Source organism: Brachionichthys hirsutus, chromosome 9, assembly GCF_040956055.1.
Source record: "Brachionichthys hirsutus isolate HB-005 chromosome 9, CSIRO-AGI_Bhir_v1, whole genome shotgun sequence".
Lineage (NCBI taxonomy): Eukaryota > Metazoa > Chordata > Actinopteri > Lophiiformes > Brachionichthyidae > Brachionichthys > Brachionichthys hirsutus.
The window spans coordinates 10,207,471-10,222,979 of NC_090905.1; the positions used below are offsets into that span (position 1 = coordinate 10,207,471).

General features: G+C 39.7%; 1 protein-coding gene across 1 annotated transcript; it reads left to right on the forward strand.

Moving 5' to 3' along the window:
• Positions 1-1,108: 1,108 nt before the first annotated feature.
• mcoln2 (mucolipin TRP cation channel 2) lies at positions 1,109-13,140 on the forward strand. Its single transcript, XM_068743264.1, has 14 exons — positions 1,109-1,152; positions 1,745-1,898; positions 2,303-2,476; positions 2,875-3,031; positions 3,582-3,660; positions 3,749-3,845; positions 3,992-4,091; positions 4,499-4,611; positions 4,814-4,963; positions 6,112-6,213; positions 6,465-6,587; positions 8,799-9,005; positions 9,551-9,684; positions 12,602-13,140. Exons 1-14 carry the CDS (start codon positions 1,109-1,111, stop codon positions 12,624-12,626), a joined length of 1,659 nt encoding a protein of 552 aa, XP_068599365.1. The 3' UTR covers positions 12,627-13,140.
• Positions 13,141-15,509: the final 2,369 nt, after the last annotated feature.

A 15,509-nucleotide genomic window follows, 5' to 3' on the forward strand; every position in this document is an offset into this window, starting at 1 on the left:
GCGTATTCAGTGTCTCTGATCCACTTTAACGCTATGCAGTCAAACTGTACCTGAGAGGAGTCTCCCGTTTGCTGAAGCTGATGGAAACACAAATGTTTGAAGCAGCTTCGTTTACCTGAAGGTTTACTTGGGTCCCAAGTGGGTCCCAGCCAGCAGGAAGAATCATGGTCCAACTCCAGTTTGCACCAGCGCAGTCTGAAAGGACGACGTGGCCCACGCTAAGCTAATGATGGACAATGCCTGATTTGGTTTGAATGAAGGATAATGACAATGGAAAGGCTTTGATTTTTTTTTAAGGGGGCAAACTGCTTGTACAAAGAATTGATGACAGAAAGGTTGGGCTTGTGGAAATAGCTATTTGTGATTTTTAGAAATGCATAAAACAATTTTCACACACACAAAAAAAAATCACTGACTTAATTTTTTTTAAAGAATGGAATGATCAGGGGATAATAAAGCAGAGCAGTAATCAACTTATATGTAAATCACTACTGTTTGCTAAAATGTTCACTGCATCAACTTTATCAGGTCATCATGATTTTGGTGGGAAATAAGTTTTTGTTATGTTTTTGTCTGATGTAAAAAGATTAAACATCTGCAGACTATTCTTTTCACCATCAATATCCTAGTTCGGGGTTCAGGTACAATACGCAGGACAAATCCTTATATGTGACAGGAAAAAAAAGTTGAATTAAAAACCAAGATGTTGATTTTGTCAGGGCTCCATAAGGGGAGGTTTTGTGATCTGAGCCCCCCTCCTGTGGAGTGTATTTTATTTAGAAAATGTTGGGCTGGATGATTTTTACAAATATCAACTCACAATTGCAGACAGCGTTGAACCAACCAAAAGAAGTTGAAGGTGCATTTAAATGTCCGAAAATTACCCGACATTCTTATCTCCAAAGTATTTTGAGGAACTTCATTCATAAGGGCTCGTCCTCTGGTGGCCCTCGGGGGCTCCCGGAAACCTGCGCCCCGCCTGGAACTAATATCCTGATTGGCTGCCTGGAAAACGACGCTGTGACAAAACCCAGCTGACAGGAGTTCTGCGCGCTGTGCGTCAGCCTCCAACATCGATCCGCAAGTGTGTCCACGTGGATGATCAATCATGGAATTATTAGTCCGATATCTGGAAAGGAGGAATTCATCGAAGTAAGATATTCTTATTTTATTAAATGGTCTTTTTTAAACGTATTGTCGGCATTTAAAAAAAGAAAAAGCTTGACAGATTGTTAGTGACACTGAAAAAAAACAAAAAACAAAAACACATGAACTAACGCGTTGGATCAACCCGAAACACCGACGATGTTCACCAAAGTGAACTTAAAGCTATTATTATTATTATTATCACTCAGAAACTGCTTCTCAGTTTTACACAGCCACGCATTTAAACCGGTAAAAACCAAAAAATATTCCAATGCAACTCTCTGAGGCGAGTTTCAGCAAAAACATTCTAAATGAGTTTGGCAAACTGGTGATAAAGTCCTGCCATGCTTGTCACTGAGCTAACCTTGGACTTGAACCAGTCGCTGCCATGAATGCGGGCCAGTGTGCCGAGGACATGCAGTCCTTCCTGTAATAGAGGCACTGAAAACACACTCTGTGTAAGAAAATATAGAATTACTGCTTTCACTTCTCTCTTTTTTTTCATCACTCTTCTAACTGAACTCTGATGGAGTTGCAGCTCAGCAGTGAGACGGTGATTCGCCAAGCTTTCATTGGCTGTTGTAACTTTTTGTTTCAGTTCAATCTTGTCTCAGGACGTAATCAAAGAGGACCACCTGAGAGACGACCTCAGGTACTACTTCATGAGTCCGTGTGAGAAGTACAGGGCCAGGAGACACTTACCCTGGAAACTTGGGGTACAGATCCTGAAGATCATCATGATCACGACACAAGTATGAGCTCTGGGTGTGCCCAAAATCGACTGTCCATCCAAAACTAAGCAAGTAGACTGTACATGAAATTAGTGGCGGTGTTTGTGGGGAGATTTACGCAATCCTCGTCTGGTTGAGTCAAATGCAATATGAGGAAATACGTAGATCCCCACCCTTAAACAGCCATTTATCTAAACCTTGCTTCTCTTCTTACCAGCTGATGAAGAAGTAGTTGTTTTGAATCTGTTATGATGCAAAAATAAATATCGTTAAACTTAAAACTCAATTAGTCTGGGATCTAATAATTGCTGAGAGAAAGTAATTTGCATGTTTATTTAGCCTCCAGTACAAACAACTTATTGTATTTTTAAAATGCATTCTGTACAATTCCGTATAGCAAAAAAGGTCTGTTGTTCCTGGTCTAGCTCGTCCTCTTTGGCCTCAACAACCAGCTGGTGGTGTCGTACAAGGAGGAGAACGAGGTGGCCTTCAAAAACCTCTTCCTGAAGGACTACACTGGGGTGGATGAGGACGACTACAGCGTGGCCGTCTACACACAGCGTGGTGTCTATGACAGCCTGTTTTACGTCTTTGATCAGGCAAGTTCCACCCGCCTGCACCCTCTGCTTCGCTTTTAACATCCATCTTAAAATGTTGTAGCATTCAAGTCCTCAAGTATGAGCGAGTTCTTTTTGTGTGACATCAATAGGTGTTCCCCAGTCATAGCTAAGTACCGTAAGCAAGGTTTTTCATTCAGGGAGTTAAGATGCATCCAGATCATGTAACAATGTGGAAATGACCGACATATTCCAAGCATATGCTCTGTTTGACTAAAAGCTGTAGACATTCATGCCTTTATCTTGTCTGCTATGTTTTCTTCAGCTGCTTGAATGTTTTTCCAGGATTCATGCTCGTGTGTGCTCTTCAGTAGCTGCGCATCAGTATAATCTAGATTACCCTGGAGCAGTGTTTCACCTGGAGCTTCTGCTGCTTATAGTACAGTCAGCTGGGCCGGCTCTCAGTGGGTCCCATCGGCTATGCTAAGGATAAAGACGACAAGCTTGTGCCGCTCATCATCTGTAAAGAGTATTACAAGAGGGGGAGCATGGCGCCCTCGGATGAAGCCTATGACATAGACGCCGAGCTAGAAAAAGGTGAGGGGGAAACAACTTCATATATATATATATTTTTAAATTATAGTCAGACAAGTGTAAAATCCCAGACTACCCATTTAGGCTATGAGCAGCTCAATCAGACATTATTAATGTTCTCAGTCTTTCTCTCTGATTTAAAATTATTGTAATTTTATATTGTCTTGCAGATTTTATTATATTTTAAAATAGATTTGAAATTCCATGTGCATAAAAGCCACTTGTTCGGCACACATTTACAAATTCAAATTTACCTTACACAGGCTTTAAGGTCTATTATATGGGTATAATTGAAAAATGACTGAGTAATCAATAATGTGAGAAATGGTATTAACAATCGGCGATCCTGTTTGTCACTGCTCATCTTTCTTTATTACCACTGCTGAAGTAATAAGCCTCAGTCGCTCAGTGACCAGCAGATGAAACTGGCCGTACTGGGTGAAAGTGGAAGCTTGGAGAGTCTGACTGTTTCCATCACATCCTTTGAAGCGTATGCGTGTCATAAGAAGATTTCAGGGTTCATTTCTCTCCCTGCTCATCTCCTATCTCTCAGATTGCATGTCACATGATCCACAGACTGCAAATCAATGGAAAACCCAGAATGCATCATTTTTTGATCTGGATTTTTACAGGTATGCATCATGGGCCAGTGCGCTGTGTGACTGCAGCTAACACTCATCATGCATTAAGTGCACTTAAAACCATTCGATTCACTTTCAGACTTGTTGAAATCAAACTGAGCTTCCAGCTGAAAGGAATCAACCTCCAGACCGTGCGTTCACGGGAATTACCCGACTGCTACACATTCTATGTCATGGTACGATTCGAATATTTTCCACGCCAGCAGGTGAAATCCAGCTAAATAATTTGGGTAGAGACCTGATGTGTCTTTGAGACTGCTCTCGTAGACGATGACGAGAAAATGCTTCCTCTTTAACTGTGATCTTATCATATTCTCTCTAGATAACATTTGACAACCAGGGCCACAGTGGAAAGGTAAAAATTTCCCTGGATATTGACGCACAGAGCTCTGCGTGCCAAGACTGGAAAATATCTGGTACAGGTGAGGTTTGCTTATTCAAATTTCTGGAGAAAATAAATATTTAGAAAGAAGAAAATGTAGAAAAATGAGCTAACACAGTTAGAAGAAAGTGGCTTGTTTGCTTTTTTTTAATTTTTATATACCGGTATCTAAATGTAGAAGTCATTTTCAAGGGTCACGGGTTTATATTTGTGCTGTTAACTGAAAGCACCTCCATATGTAAGGCAAACAAGTTGGAAGGACAGTGATATGTGTTATATACATTCATATTTTTTATTTCTACCACGTGTTAACGAAACATGGACAAAATAAACCTTTAATCCAGAAGTGTAGGGACTTTTCACTGCAAGTTTCTAGGTATCGGTAATATGAGGGCAGTATATCACATGCAAACTCTCTCGCACACTCGCATGCTTGAACTGTTTCAGCTCAGAAGAACACGCATTATCTCCTGGTGTTCGATGGCTTCGTCATTATCGCCTGCATCACGTCGGCCGTGCTGTGCACCCGTTCTATCATACTGGCTGTTGGGTTGCTGCAGGTCAGCCGTTCAGGCTTTACTCGCACTGTTCAAACAATACAGTTTCTATCCTCTTGCAATTATTTGTTTCTTTACTTACTGGTTGTTCAGGATTAACAAGGACTCATTATTTCCATCTTCTTCAACAACAGTCACTATTAAAGACTTGTTTATATAATAATATAATATAAATATATGACAGGATATATGTTTCTCTTCTCAGAGGTTTTCCAAATTTCTGCATGAGAACTACGGTCGTAAGGTGTGTGAGGACGACCGGAATGAGTTTCTGAATGGCTGGTATATGCTGGTCATTGCCAGCGACCTCTTGGCCATAGTGGGGTCCATACTGAAGATGGAGATACAAGCGAAGGTAAAGTTAATCATGCACTAGGACATGATGAACAACGCCGGATTATTAATCTGCCTGCATAAATGCACACATTTGCTTTTACCTTGGAGGAAAGCTATATTTGTTGTGAGTTTTTAAGTTTCCTTTGGAGGATGACTCTAAATTGTGAAGCGTCTATCTTGAATAGAGCAAATATTTTGACCTGTTGAAAATGGGAGAGACAAATAAGCATGTATGTTACCACAGCCTTTGCATCAGCTTCACTAAACACTAGCAGGGGAGCCGTTAGCCGGGTTGAATCCCACCTTTCTTCCTGGCGATACGTCAGCATGAGACTGTGTAGTTTTTTTTATTTATATATTTGTTATTTTTTTAATTGAACTCAAACATTATAAAACAACGATCTCTTCTCCTGAGGAGGTCTGGTCAAGATGGCAGCACAGTTATGAGACTGTGTAGTTTTTTTTATTTATATATTTGTTATTTTTTTAATTGAACTCAAACATTATAAAACAACGATCTCTTCTCCTAAGGAGGTCTGGTCAAGATGGCAGCACAGTTACCTGGAGATTAAAAAAATACACAACCAATAGTTTAGCATCATAAAGCATCATAAAGCACGCACACTATGTCTGTAACTCTGTCGGTCACAGGTTAGTTAAGTAATACAGCAACACTTTTCCTTCAGGGCAGCATTTAAAGAAGTTAAAAGTTGTTTTACTAAGGCTGGTGTGCACATATTGATCATTCACCCTGAATGGCTGGAATAGAAATTAAGTTACTAATGCCTTAAATTAATATTATATTAATATGAAACAAGTTTTAGTTCGGTTTGTACAAAAACAGTCTGTGGAAGAATCCCCTTTCTTTTACTTTACTTTTAAACTCTTATTACATTTTAGACTGTTAAGTAAAAAAGATCAAAGATCAAATTTCACTTTTTTATTTTTGACAAAAATGGATTCAATTCTACTTGAGGTTCTACTTTTACTTTTGTCATTTGACAGTCATGTAGCTTTAAACGTACCATCAGTGTACTGTGTTTAAACTACTGGGAGTAGCCATATTTAACATTCTACCTTCTTTTACACTAAATATTATCTTAACGTATCAGGATGAGTGAAGATGAGGACTCGTAGATTTAAATGCTGTTTCCCTTTCTCCTGCAGAGCCTCACCAGCTATGATGTGTGCAGTATCTTCCTGGGAACGTCGACATTAATGGTGTGGGTCGGTGTGATCAGGTACTTGGGATACTTCCAGAAATACAATGTGAGTTAGTCTGTGGACAATTTCCATTACTGCAGACAACATTCCATTTTTTTAGTGTTCTGTATTGTTGTATTAGTGTAGAGTCTGGCATGTGTTAACAGTGGATGATTTACAATGAAATCTGAATACGACACACGTTATTAGGAAAATGAAGATGCATACGTTTAACAGCAATACAACCTGTCTGCCCGTGGTTAAGGTTTTAGCTGTAACTGAAGACGTTCTTCTTTTCTCTCTCTCTGTGTGTGTAGGTATTGATTTTAACCATGAAAGCAGCCTTCCCTAAAGTCCTGCGTTTCTGCTGCTGTGCTGGTATGATCTACCTGGGCTACACCTTCTGCGGGTGGATTGTTCTGGGGCCGTACCATGAGAAGGTAACTCCAGGTGGTTTCAGAATGTGGAGTGTTGGGGAACGGGGACAAGGGATCGTAGTGTGTAACCTTCTCATCTATTATTGCATGTCTATTTATCATGTGTCTGATCTGTATTCATATACAATGATATTAATTATTGTGTGATTCTAATATATGCCCATTAACCATCAAAATTGGATGAAGAGTAATTATTATTATGTATATATGTATTATGCATCCTAATATCTGTATCACTGTACATTTATCTCTCTATCTATATATCTAGGTATTTACAGTATCTTCTATAGTTTTCACACCATTGTTCATGAATTCTTGACAGTACTTTAATTTAAAAAATGTCTCATAGTTTACTTGAATTGATATGGAATTCATATTGTGGCTTGGTTTTAAAATGTAACAGTAAATTCTTTCTCTCTCATATTAACAATGTTTAAATGAACTAATACGGGATATTAATGCTCAGAAAAACTCAGAAGGTTGTTTAGAATTCGAAAAATATTGTTACAATAATTTTAAATTTGGAGAAGTAATATTTATCTTCCTCTTTCAGTCACGTTTTTCTTTTTCTGTGGCCTTTCACCATCAACCACTAGGTGTCGGTATAGGATCTGTACATGAACTCTGCCACTGGGCCACAAGTTATTTGCACACGTTAACACATGTATTCAGTGGACTTTCTGTTTAAAATGACCATGTTTTAATCATTCTTAGGGGGATTATTCTCATTGAATCCTGGAGGCAAATGGTAAAAAGTACAGGAAGCAGCAAAGATCCTCCCACGGGATGTTATAATAACATGATCAGCATCTTAAACCCTTAGGTCAGCGTGAAATAATCAGATTTCAAAACTATTAAAAAGCAGATTTTACTTCCCCTTTTCAAGCAAACATACATCAGAAACTGCATGATATTTTAGCAGCAGTTGGATGCAAATCTTTAGACAACAAGTGTCATCAGGGAAAAGACTGCATGTTTAGCTGTCCTAGCCCACTAAGATAAATTATTTACGGAGGTCCATGCAAGTAGTGGGCGTTTAAACAAGCATGCACACATGATGTCGGAGGGACAGATGTGAGACGGAGTGTAATCAGCTGCCTCTGAAGTGAACTGAAGAGGAGTAACTACTGTAAATAGGTAGCAGACAGATTTATGGTGTGTGCGTGTCACATCGGTTTAATTGAGGGCACTGATGGCTTATGAACCGATACTTGTGGAAAGAATCGGACCGAGTAATAAGCACTTTAAATGGTGCACATGATGAGCACTCATGCTTCATGTCAGTCTTTATCATTCAGTGGAGGTGGGCGTGACCAGCGATGGATGCTGCACCTGCAGTTGAACAGTTTCGTATCCTTGTGTGCAATGCCACAGGCAGATATTTACACTGCAGCAGCTGGGGGAGTCCCCTATAGGACACTGTCAACTTCCAGCTCATCTGTATATTTGCAAAAGGAATAAACAAAGGATGTCTCTCGGACTTTCCTCCCCACACATCCTCAAGAGCGGCATCCTTGAAGCAGGGCGATGTTGTCTCAAGATATTATCGGGTTCTGCAGAATTGTTTTTCTTGCTCTTGGTGCATGTGCGTAAGCATAAGGATAAGGTCTGTTTGACTTTCTGTCCAATTTCTCTGCCTTTTCCAACAACGTGTTTTCCTTCTTTTACATCTCACCCTCCTCCTGCCTTTGAGGGTGAGGTGCTTAAACCAGGATCAGGATTTATATTTTCACCCATGGATGATTTCAATGTAAAAATAATTCCTGACCTCATTCTGGATCCAATCTGGATGAAATTCGGTGATGAGATAGAGTCCCCCACCTTACATGACAGTCAAATTCTCTAAACATCAGTCAATAATCAACCAAGATATTGAGGAACATTTTACTGAAAACTTCAAAATGATCCATCATCCAGGATCTCTTCTGGATCATCACCAAAATGTAATCTGTTCATGGTAACACTCCTAACATTTCCCGAGAATTTCATCTAGGCCCGTCCAGAACATTTTTAGCTATCTTGCAAACAGACGGACAAACAGACAAACGCCAGCGATTACATTACCTCCACCTTGACGGAGAAGTTGATCGCTTCAGACTTATTTGCAATCCTTTCAAGTTGAACTCCAAGTCCTAAATTGTTCTCAGTTTCTTTGTATTATTATCATTTAACCGCTAACATTGATAAAACCAGCGTCTCCTCTTTCACCTCTAGTTTGAGGGCCTGAGTCGTGTAGCAGAGTGCCTGTTCTCCCTGCTGAACGGGGACGACATGTTCACCACCTTCGCCCAGCTGAAGGACAAAAACACTCTGGTGTGGCTATTCAGCCGGGCCTACCTCTACTCCTTCATCTCCCTCTTCATCTACATGGTGCTGTCGCTCTTCATCGCCCTCATCACCGATGCCTATGAGACCATCAAGGTGCTTAAAGGTTTCATATGCCATGAAAGAGATTTAATAAAAATAGGCATGATTTTTTTTTTTTTAATGATTTATTTACTTGTGTGCTGATCGCTGGGATGAACTATTCCGTGTCTGCTGAAGACCATGTGGGAATGTGCAGATGCTAAGTTGAAACAGTTTTTCACTTTATTTTTGTTATGCAAAACATTCAACCTAAATGTATAATAATAAAAAACTTTTAAAAGTTCATGCTAGTAAAAATGATTTTTAGAAGGCAAATTCAGGAAAACTAAGACACTTCTGAAGTCTTTCATGGGATGAATGTACAGGTAGAAAAGTATTCAGCACCAGACTGTGCCTGAAGGCAGGATGTTTTTGGGTAACCTCGCCTTTGCAAATTAAAAAGACGTTGTCAAATTTGAGTTCAAACTTTAAGGAATATCTGATTTGATTTTGGTTGTCATTTATTTACTCACCACATATGAGACAATGCAGCATTTCTACTGTAGTTTCAGTGGTTTAATTTCATTTGTTAAGAAGTATTTATTTATTTTTCCCAACAGAGCTACCAGAAAGAAGGATTCCCTTTGACAGACCTGCAGAAGTTCCTCAGAGACCGGGGAGATTTTTCTGTTGCAGAGGACGGCAGTCAGACAGACGTTGTTGGCAGATACTCTGTGTTCTGCTGCTGCCAACGGTAAGATAGACAGGGCAGTCATGTTATGATGCCTTTTAATAATAATATGTAACCTTTAACCCTTGCTGGGACACCACCTCACCCGGATGCTGCACTGTACAAGCATGACTCCTCGTGACAGCCGAATGAATGACTGGATATTATAGTTTCAACACTTTGCTCCAGGATCTCTTCCTCTGTTTGTATTTTCATGGTTGATTAGAGGTTTGACAACCTGCTCTCTAATTTATTTAGGCTTCAGACTGGTCCTGTCACACTGCAGCCAGACACTAACTAGCGATGTCCCGATCAGATCACGTGCTTGTAGACTCGATCGGAATCGGACTTCACCTCCCGATCAGGGCCCTGATATATATGGATAGTTAGGCCCGTTACTTTTGATCAGATCTGGAGTTGCGCGGTGGCATAGAGTGAGCCCCCTCTACTTCAACAGAAATGGCAACGCGTGCGGCATGACCCTATTGGCTAAATGCCATCAAGAGGGGCAAAACGCGGAAGTCCCAAGTGAAAAAAGTATTTTATTTATTACTTGAACCTTCAAAAAGTGTTGCAATAAAATGAATAAAATAAGGGACATCCTGGATCCATTTCTTCACTCTTATTATTAAAAAAAAAAAAGTATTATAGAAGTATCTGATCGGGACTCTGTATCAGTTCAAAATCAAATGACTCGTACTCTGAGGCAAAATAAATACCCTGATTGGGACATCCCTAACAGTAACTATGCTGTTGCTCAGATAACTTGAGCCCAGCCTTGTGCCCATTCTTAAATTACTGTCTTGTAGCTTTGGTAATATTGGTATATCAATTGTGATATTTAATTGATTACTTGACAGATCACATGCAGTACAAGGAAGATGGTTTTTATCCAAGTCAATTTCAGTAAATCTCCCAAGACAAACGATGAGCATACTGAAACATTTGCTGACACTTTGTTGCTACATCGATACGTGACATTCCCATATACATCCCAGTTTTCTGCTTATTCCTAACTCTGAGTTGGTCTCTATCATCAGCAGCGCAGAGCGGAGTTCCCTCCACGCTGGGGTTTGGCTTTCTGTCATGCGGTCCCAGTGCAATAAAATTAGTGGTAGGAGCTAAGCTGCCACGCCCAGCGAGAGGCTGATTACAGAGTTAAACTGGGAAGAACTGCTTCACACACACACAGATTTAGTTTGCTCTGCATTCGTTTTTTAATGCTCTGTCCTCTTTTCTAATCATTTGTCATCATCGCTTTGTAATGGGATGTTATTGATCGCAGCTTCCAAATGACTCTGAATAATGACTTTGATATCTTTATCTTTAGAGCTGACTCATTTTGTTCATCAGCACCACCCAATCGTATGAATGTGTAGATGATGTTTAATAGAGTCCATTATGAAAGCTTTTAAATGCAGCGAATACGTTTTCGTGTGTGTGTGTGTGTGTGTGTGTGTGTGTGTGTCGCACTGCCAAACAAGTTATAGAGCTGAACCGATAGCAGAAGTGTCTTACTTTTGGTTTTGTGTTCTTTGGGATATGAGAAAACTATTCAACTTCTTGTTTATTAATTTTGCTTTTGCCATTTAAAAAAAAAACACATCAGTTTTAGCTCTGAAGTATAGATAGTCGTTTATCCCAGATAAAATACAGAACCAACATCTTCAAGACAATTATCTTGCATTTACCATCAAACCAGAGTCATGTAAAGTGTGGAACTAGTTTTTTTTTTTCTTCTGACATGATTTTTCTTTCTTCCAGACATTAACACCCTTGAGTTGGCGTCCTTTCTTTTGTCGTTAGTCATCTTCAGTCACCCACCTATCCGGTTTTCCCACTTGTGATGTCTCGAGGAAGTCTAATCTCAGACCCATTATTGTGACCGGGTGCACGACTTCTTGAAGCTGCTTCATGTCTGTCGAGACGAGCACAGAACTGGATGCACTCTCGTCAAGTTCAACGTTTTCTGTAATTGGCCATTTGCTGCCAAATCCCATTATTACGAGTATCTTTGTCTCGCTGTGATCACAAAAATCAGATCAGCATTCTCGGCTAACATCTTAATCTCTTACTGGATGAAATTACATCTGCGTGCAATTAGCCTCTTCCTGCCATGATCTTCTGCTGCAGTCAGTAAGTCTTATTGAGAAATACTTAAAAACTTGTTAATGTGAATCGATATATCAAGTTAGTCAGATGAAATAATAACAGACTGCTAAATGGACTCTGATGGGAAATGTTGCGACTATCAGTGAAATGGCTATTTGGACCTAAATAATGATTCCCATTAAACTAATGAATGTTGTGAGGGCTTGAGAGCCCTCAGACTTATTGCGGTTATAAAGTATGGTAAAGCAGCTCGACCAAGAGGGCCATTATGCTTGGGAGTGTTAAATGCATTCAGATCCTCAAATGGAGGATCTGCAGCAGTTTGTGGAATTGAGAGTCAGGGACTTGTTCTTGTTCTGTAAAATGTGCAGATCCTCAAAAGGATGGAACCTTGTCTAATACTTTTTTTACAGGTTTCATTTATTGGGACCATAATGGGTTCCAGATGCATGCTTGTACGGGTTTGGAATTTGATTATTCAACTGAAAGGACTGTAAATGTGTAGGATTATCTGAACAGTTTGATATCAAAGTGAGACTTGAGAGAAACATCAACATCGGCTGATGACTTTAAATTCATCATTTATGTTCGTTGTTGGAGACTGAAGAACAGTTTCCTAATAATGTTCCTAGAGTGACTGTATATAAAATGAACTGTAAAGATTCAAGCAAAAAAAAAAAAAAAACTACTGATTGTGACTTTGTCAAGAATCTGAGAATGTCAATTCAAAAGACTTTATATATCCCCGAGGGGCAATTGTATAGTTCAAGTGTCTGTTTTTGCATATCATTAGGTGTCTCATGCTTCTTTATGGATGATGTTGTTGCAGAGTTCCTGAACATGACGATGTCTGATCATTGCCAGGCATCCCATTGGTAACAAAAGAGGATGCTGAGGACAGGACTCCAAACATCTTCAGTCTTGGAGATCAAGCGGTTCCCCGCAAAATCCTGGTGTGGAGTTGCCATTCCAGGGTAACGAGTGTGTGCTGTGCAATATATAAAATGTTTATTCTTGCCCACAGGACACTGGCGCTTGAGTTGGGGTTGAAAGTAGAACTAATAATGAATATATTATATAATAAATATATATATAAGCAGTATCTGATTGCCTTGAGGATACTGTTGAAATGTTTACAGGGCTTTTTAAATGTCTGCATATGCATTTAGATGCCAAAGCATTGGTTTCAGTATTTCCTACGTTTGACTTGATGTAGATTCTGGTGCTATACAACATTATTCAGTGCTGAATGTAAGTTATCATGTGTTGTCGTAAAGGTCGCAGTAAAGTACATTATATTTCCCATCTTCGCTGTGTCTATGTTCATATTCAGCTTTTCTCAGAATTTAAAATGTCAGTTATTTATCATGAAATAATTTGATTATTTATATGGAAAATTCTTTGGATTAGGGCAGCATGGTGACACAGTGGGTAGCGCTGTTGCCTCACAGGAAGAAGATTCCAAACAATTAAATTCCTTTCTGTGCGGAGTATGTTCTCCCCCCGTGTTGTGTGTTCTCCAGTTCTTTCCATCTCCAAAAACACGCATCTTAGGTGAACTGTTTCACTCCAAATTGTCCGTAGTTGCAAGTGTGTACGGTTGCTTGTCCTTCATGTGGCCCTGCGATGAGCTGGTGTCTCACCTGTTGTGTACCCCGCCTCTCACCCGGAGTCAGCTGGGATAGGCACCCGCAAGGTGGATAAGCGGCTGTTGACAGGATGATGGATGCAACCACAGAATATTGGTGGCCCTTATGGCATCACCATCGAACACAAAACAGCAGCACAACTGGATTGATTGATTGATTATGAATAGGAAATGCCAATTCCAACCCGTGGAACAATTTGTGTGTATTATTTGTATTGCTGTGAATACTGTGTTTATGAATGTTCAATTGACTTAATTATAACCTCATAATGTGCTGCTTAACCATATTGCAAAAAAAATGTCAGCTTGATATTTAATGTTCGTTGAACTTTCTCTACATTAACCATATGTAAACAAAGCTTTTACAACACATGCCATGCTGGCAGGGTTAGAAGGTTAGCAGGGCTTGTCCTTAACAAATTAACGAAGAAAGCGGCCAAGAATCCAGGGATGTTTCCCGTCTCGATGCATTTTGGCCAATAAAGGTATGATCAGGCCTGCACTGGTAAATTGTTACATTTCAGGTTTTGTTCTGTTGCATAATGCTTGAGATTGAGTAAGTAGATAATTCTGAATGACTTCACCAGGAATATGAGTCATCTTTGTCTTCAAATCTACACGCAGATTCAAAAGTCCAGACAAGCTGGAGCATGACTTTGTTAGTGGGGGTGTGATTCATATGCTTTAAAAATTACGTATGTAAAACATGTTTCCTTTGCTGCTCAAAAACATTGGCAATAATTCCAAATACGAGTTCTGATTTTGGAGAGTTCATCAGAACTGCGATCAGAACAAGTGAAATAGCTTTTAGGAAGTGATACCAGGATTTTCAGATCTGTATGTTTACTTTCAACACAATGCAAGCTGATGAACCTGAAATTATATAAATTATATAATATTATATAATATGGATTACGAACTGAAACCAAAGTAGAAAATCTGACATGCAGGGTCCAAGGTTTCTTAGATGCCACCAAATAACCTAAGGCAAATAAAATGTTACAGTTCACTCCAAATAATCCATGCAAAACTGTACATTCCTAAACAACATGGCATCTTCGTTCTCCACGCTCTCTCTTGACTCTTTCTTTTTTTTTTTTTTTTATCATGCGATCAACCGGAGGAATCTCTGCGTAAGCCGGAGGAGCGCACGCCCTCTACGTCACCGAGCCGAAGCGTAAAGAAGGAGACGGATTCAACTCCTTCTGCGCCTCCACTTGGTCCCTCTGCCTCGCAACTGTCACCTCTCACCGGGAAGCATGTGCGCGGACTTGGCACGGACTATTTCCTAAATCAGCCTGCGCTCCTGACGCACCGCGGCCAGTCCACAGGTAAACTCCACACCTGGGCGCACTAGCTGTTCCGGGACTCCTCTTTGTTCACACTTTAGATTGAAATCGCTTCAGCAGCGTCCTTCTGTCGTTGCCAGGTCAAGTCAAGTCCGACGGGTTATAGAAATGTTAATGATTTAATAAAGGAAGCTGCAGTGCGCGCAGACGCTGAAATCCTGTTACGCAGCATAGTCGGTGTTTATTCCATGGAATGTTTGCGCGCGGACTAAACACGGCTGCGTTTCTGCTCTTGTTCGTGGGGCATGCTGTGCTTATTCTACTCAGCTTCGTCCAGTAAAGGACTTTTAGCATGTCTATTTCCGTTTTGACTCAAGTCACCCCTGGTAACTAAATACCTTTATAAAGTTTTTGTAATATGTACTAACGTGGCAAAGTGCATTCTTTATCTCAGTGCTATTATTAGTGGTTATTACTAGTCTCATTGATTAGATTAATTGTTGAGACAACAAATATCTGAAAATATTGATTAATTATCAGAATGTCCTGTAAACCGCGGCGTTGGACTTCACGTGCGTTGATTTATTCAACAAACACTTTGACTCCCTCAAATAAAATAAAATCAAACAGTAAATCCTCATTTGAGAAGAATGAACAACATTTGTTTGGCATTTTTATCTAATAAGTAAATATTCTGTTGAACAATTAATCTCCTAATAATTTAATATCTTTTTGTATCTGCAGAATTATTAACTAAAAATGATGCTTTGTTTTTCTCATTTCATAGATTCTCTTCCAAC

Excerpts from the sequence above, each read along its gene's own strand:
- mcoln2 (XM_068743264.1), top strand. The coding sequence starts at position 1,109 with ATGGAATTATTAGTCCGATATCTGGAAAGGAGGAATTCATCGAA. Across the intron at positions 1,899-2,302 it reads TCATCATGATCACGACACAA|CTCGTCCTCTTTGGCCTCAA; the intron begins GTATGAGCTCTG and ends TTCCTGGTCTAG. Across the intron at positions 4,612-4,813 it reads TGGCTGTTGGGTTGCTGCAG|AGGTTTTCCAAATTTCTGCA; the intron begins GTCAGCCGTTCA and ends TTCTCTTCTCAG.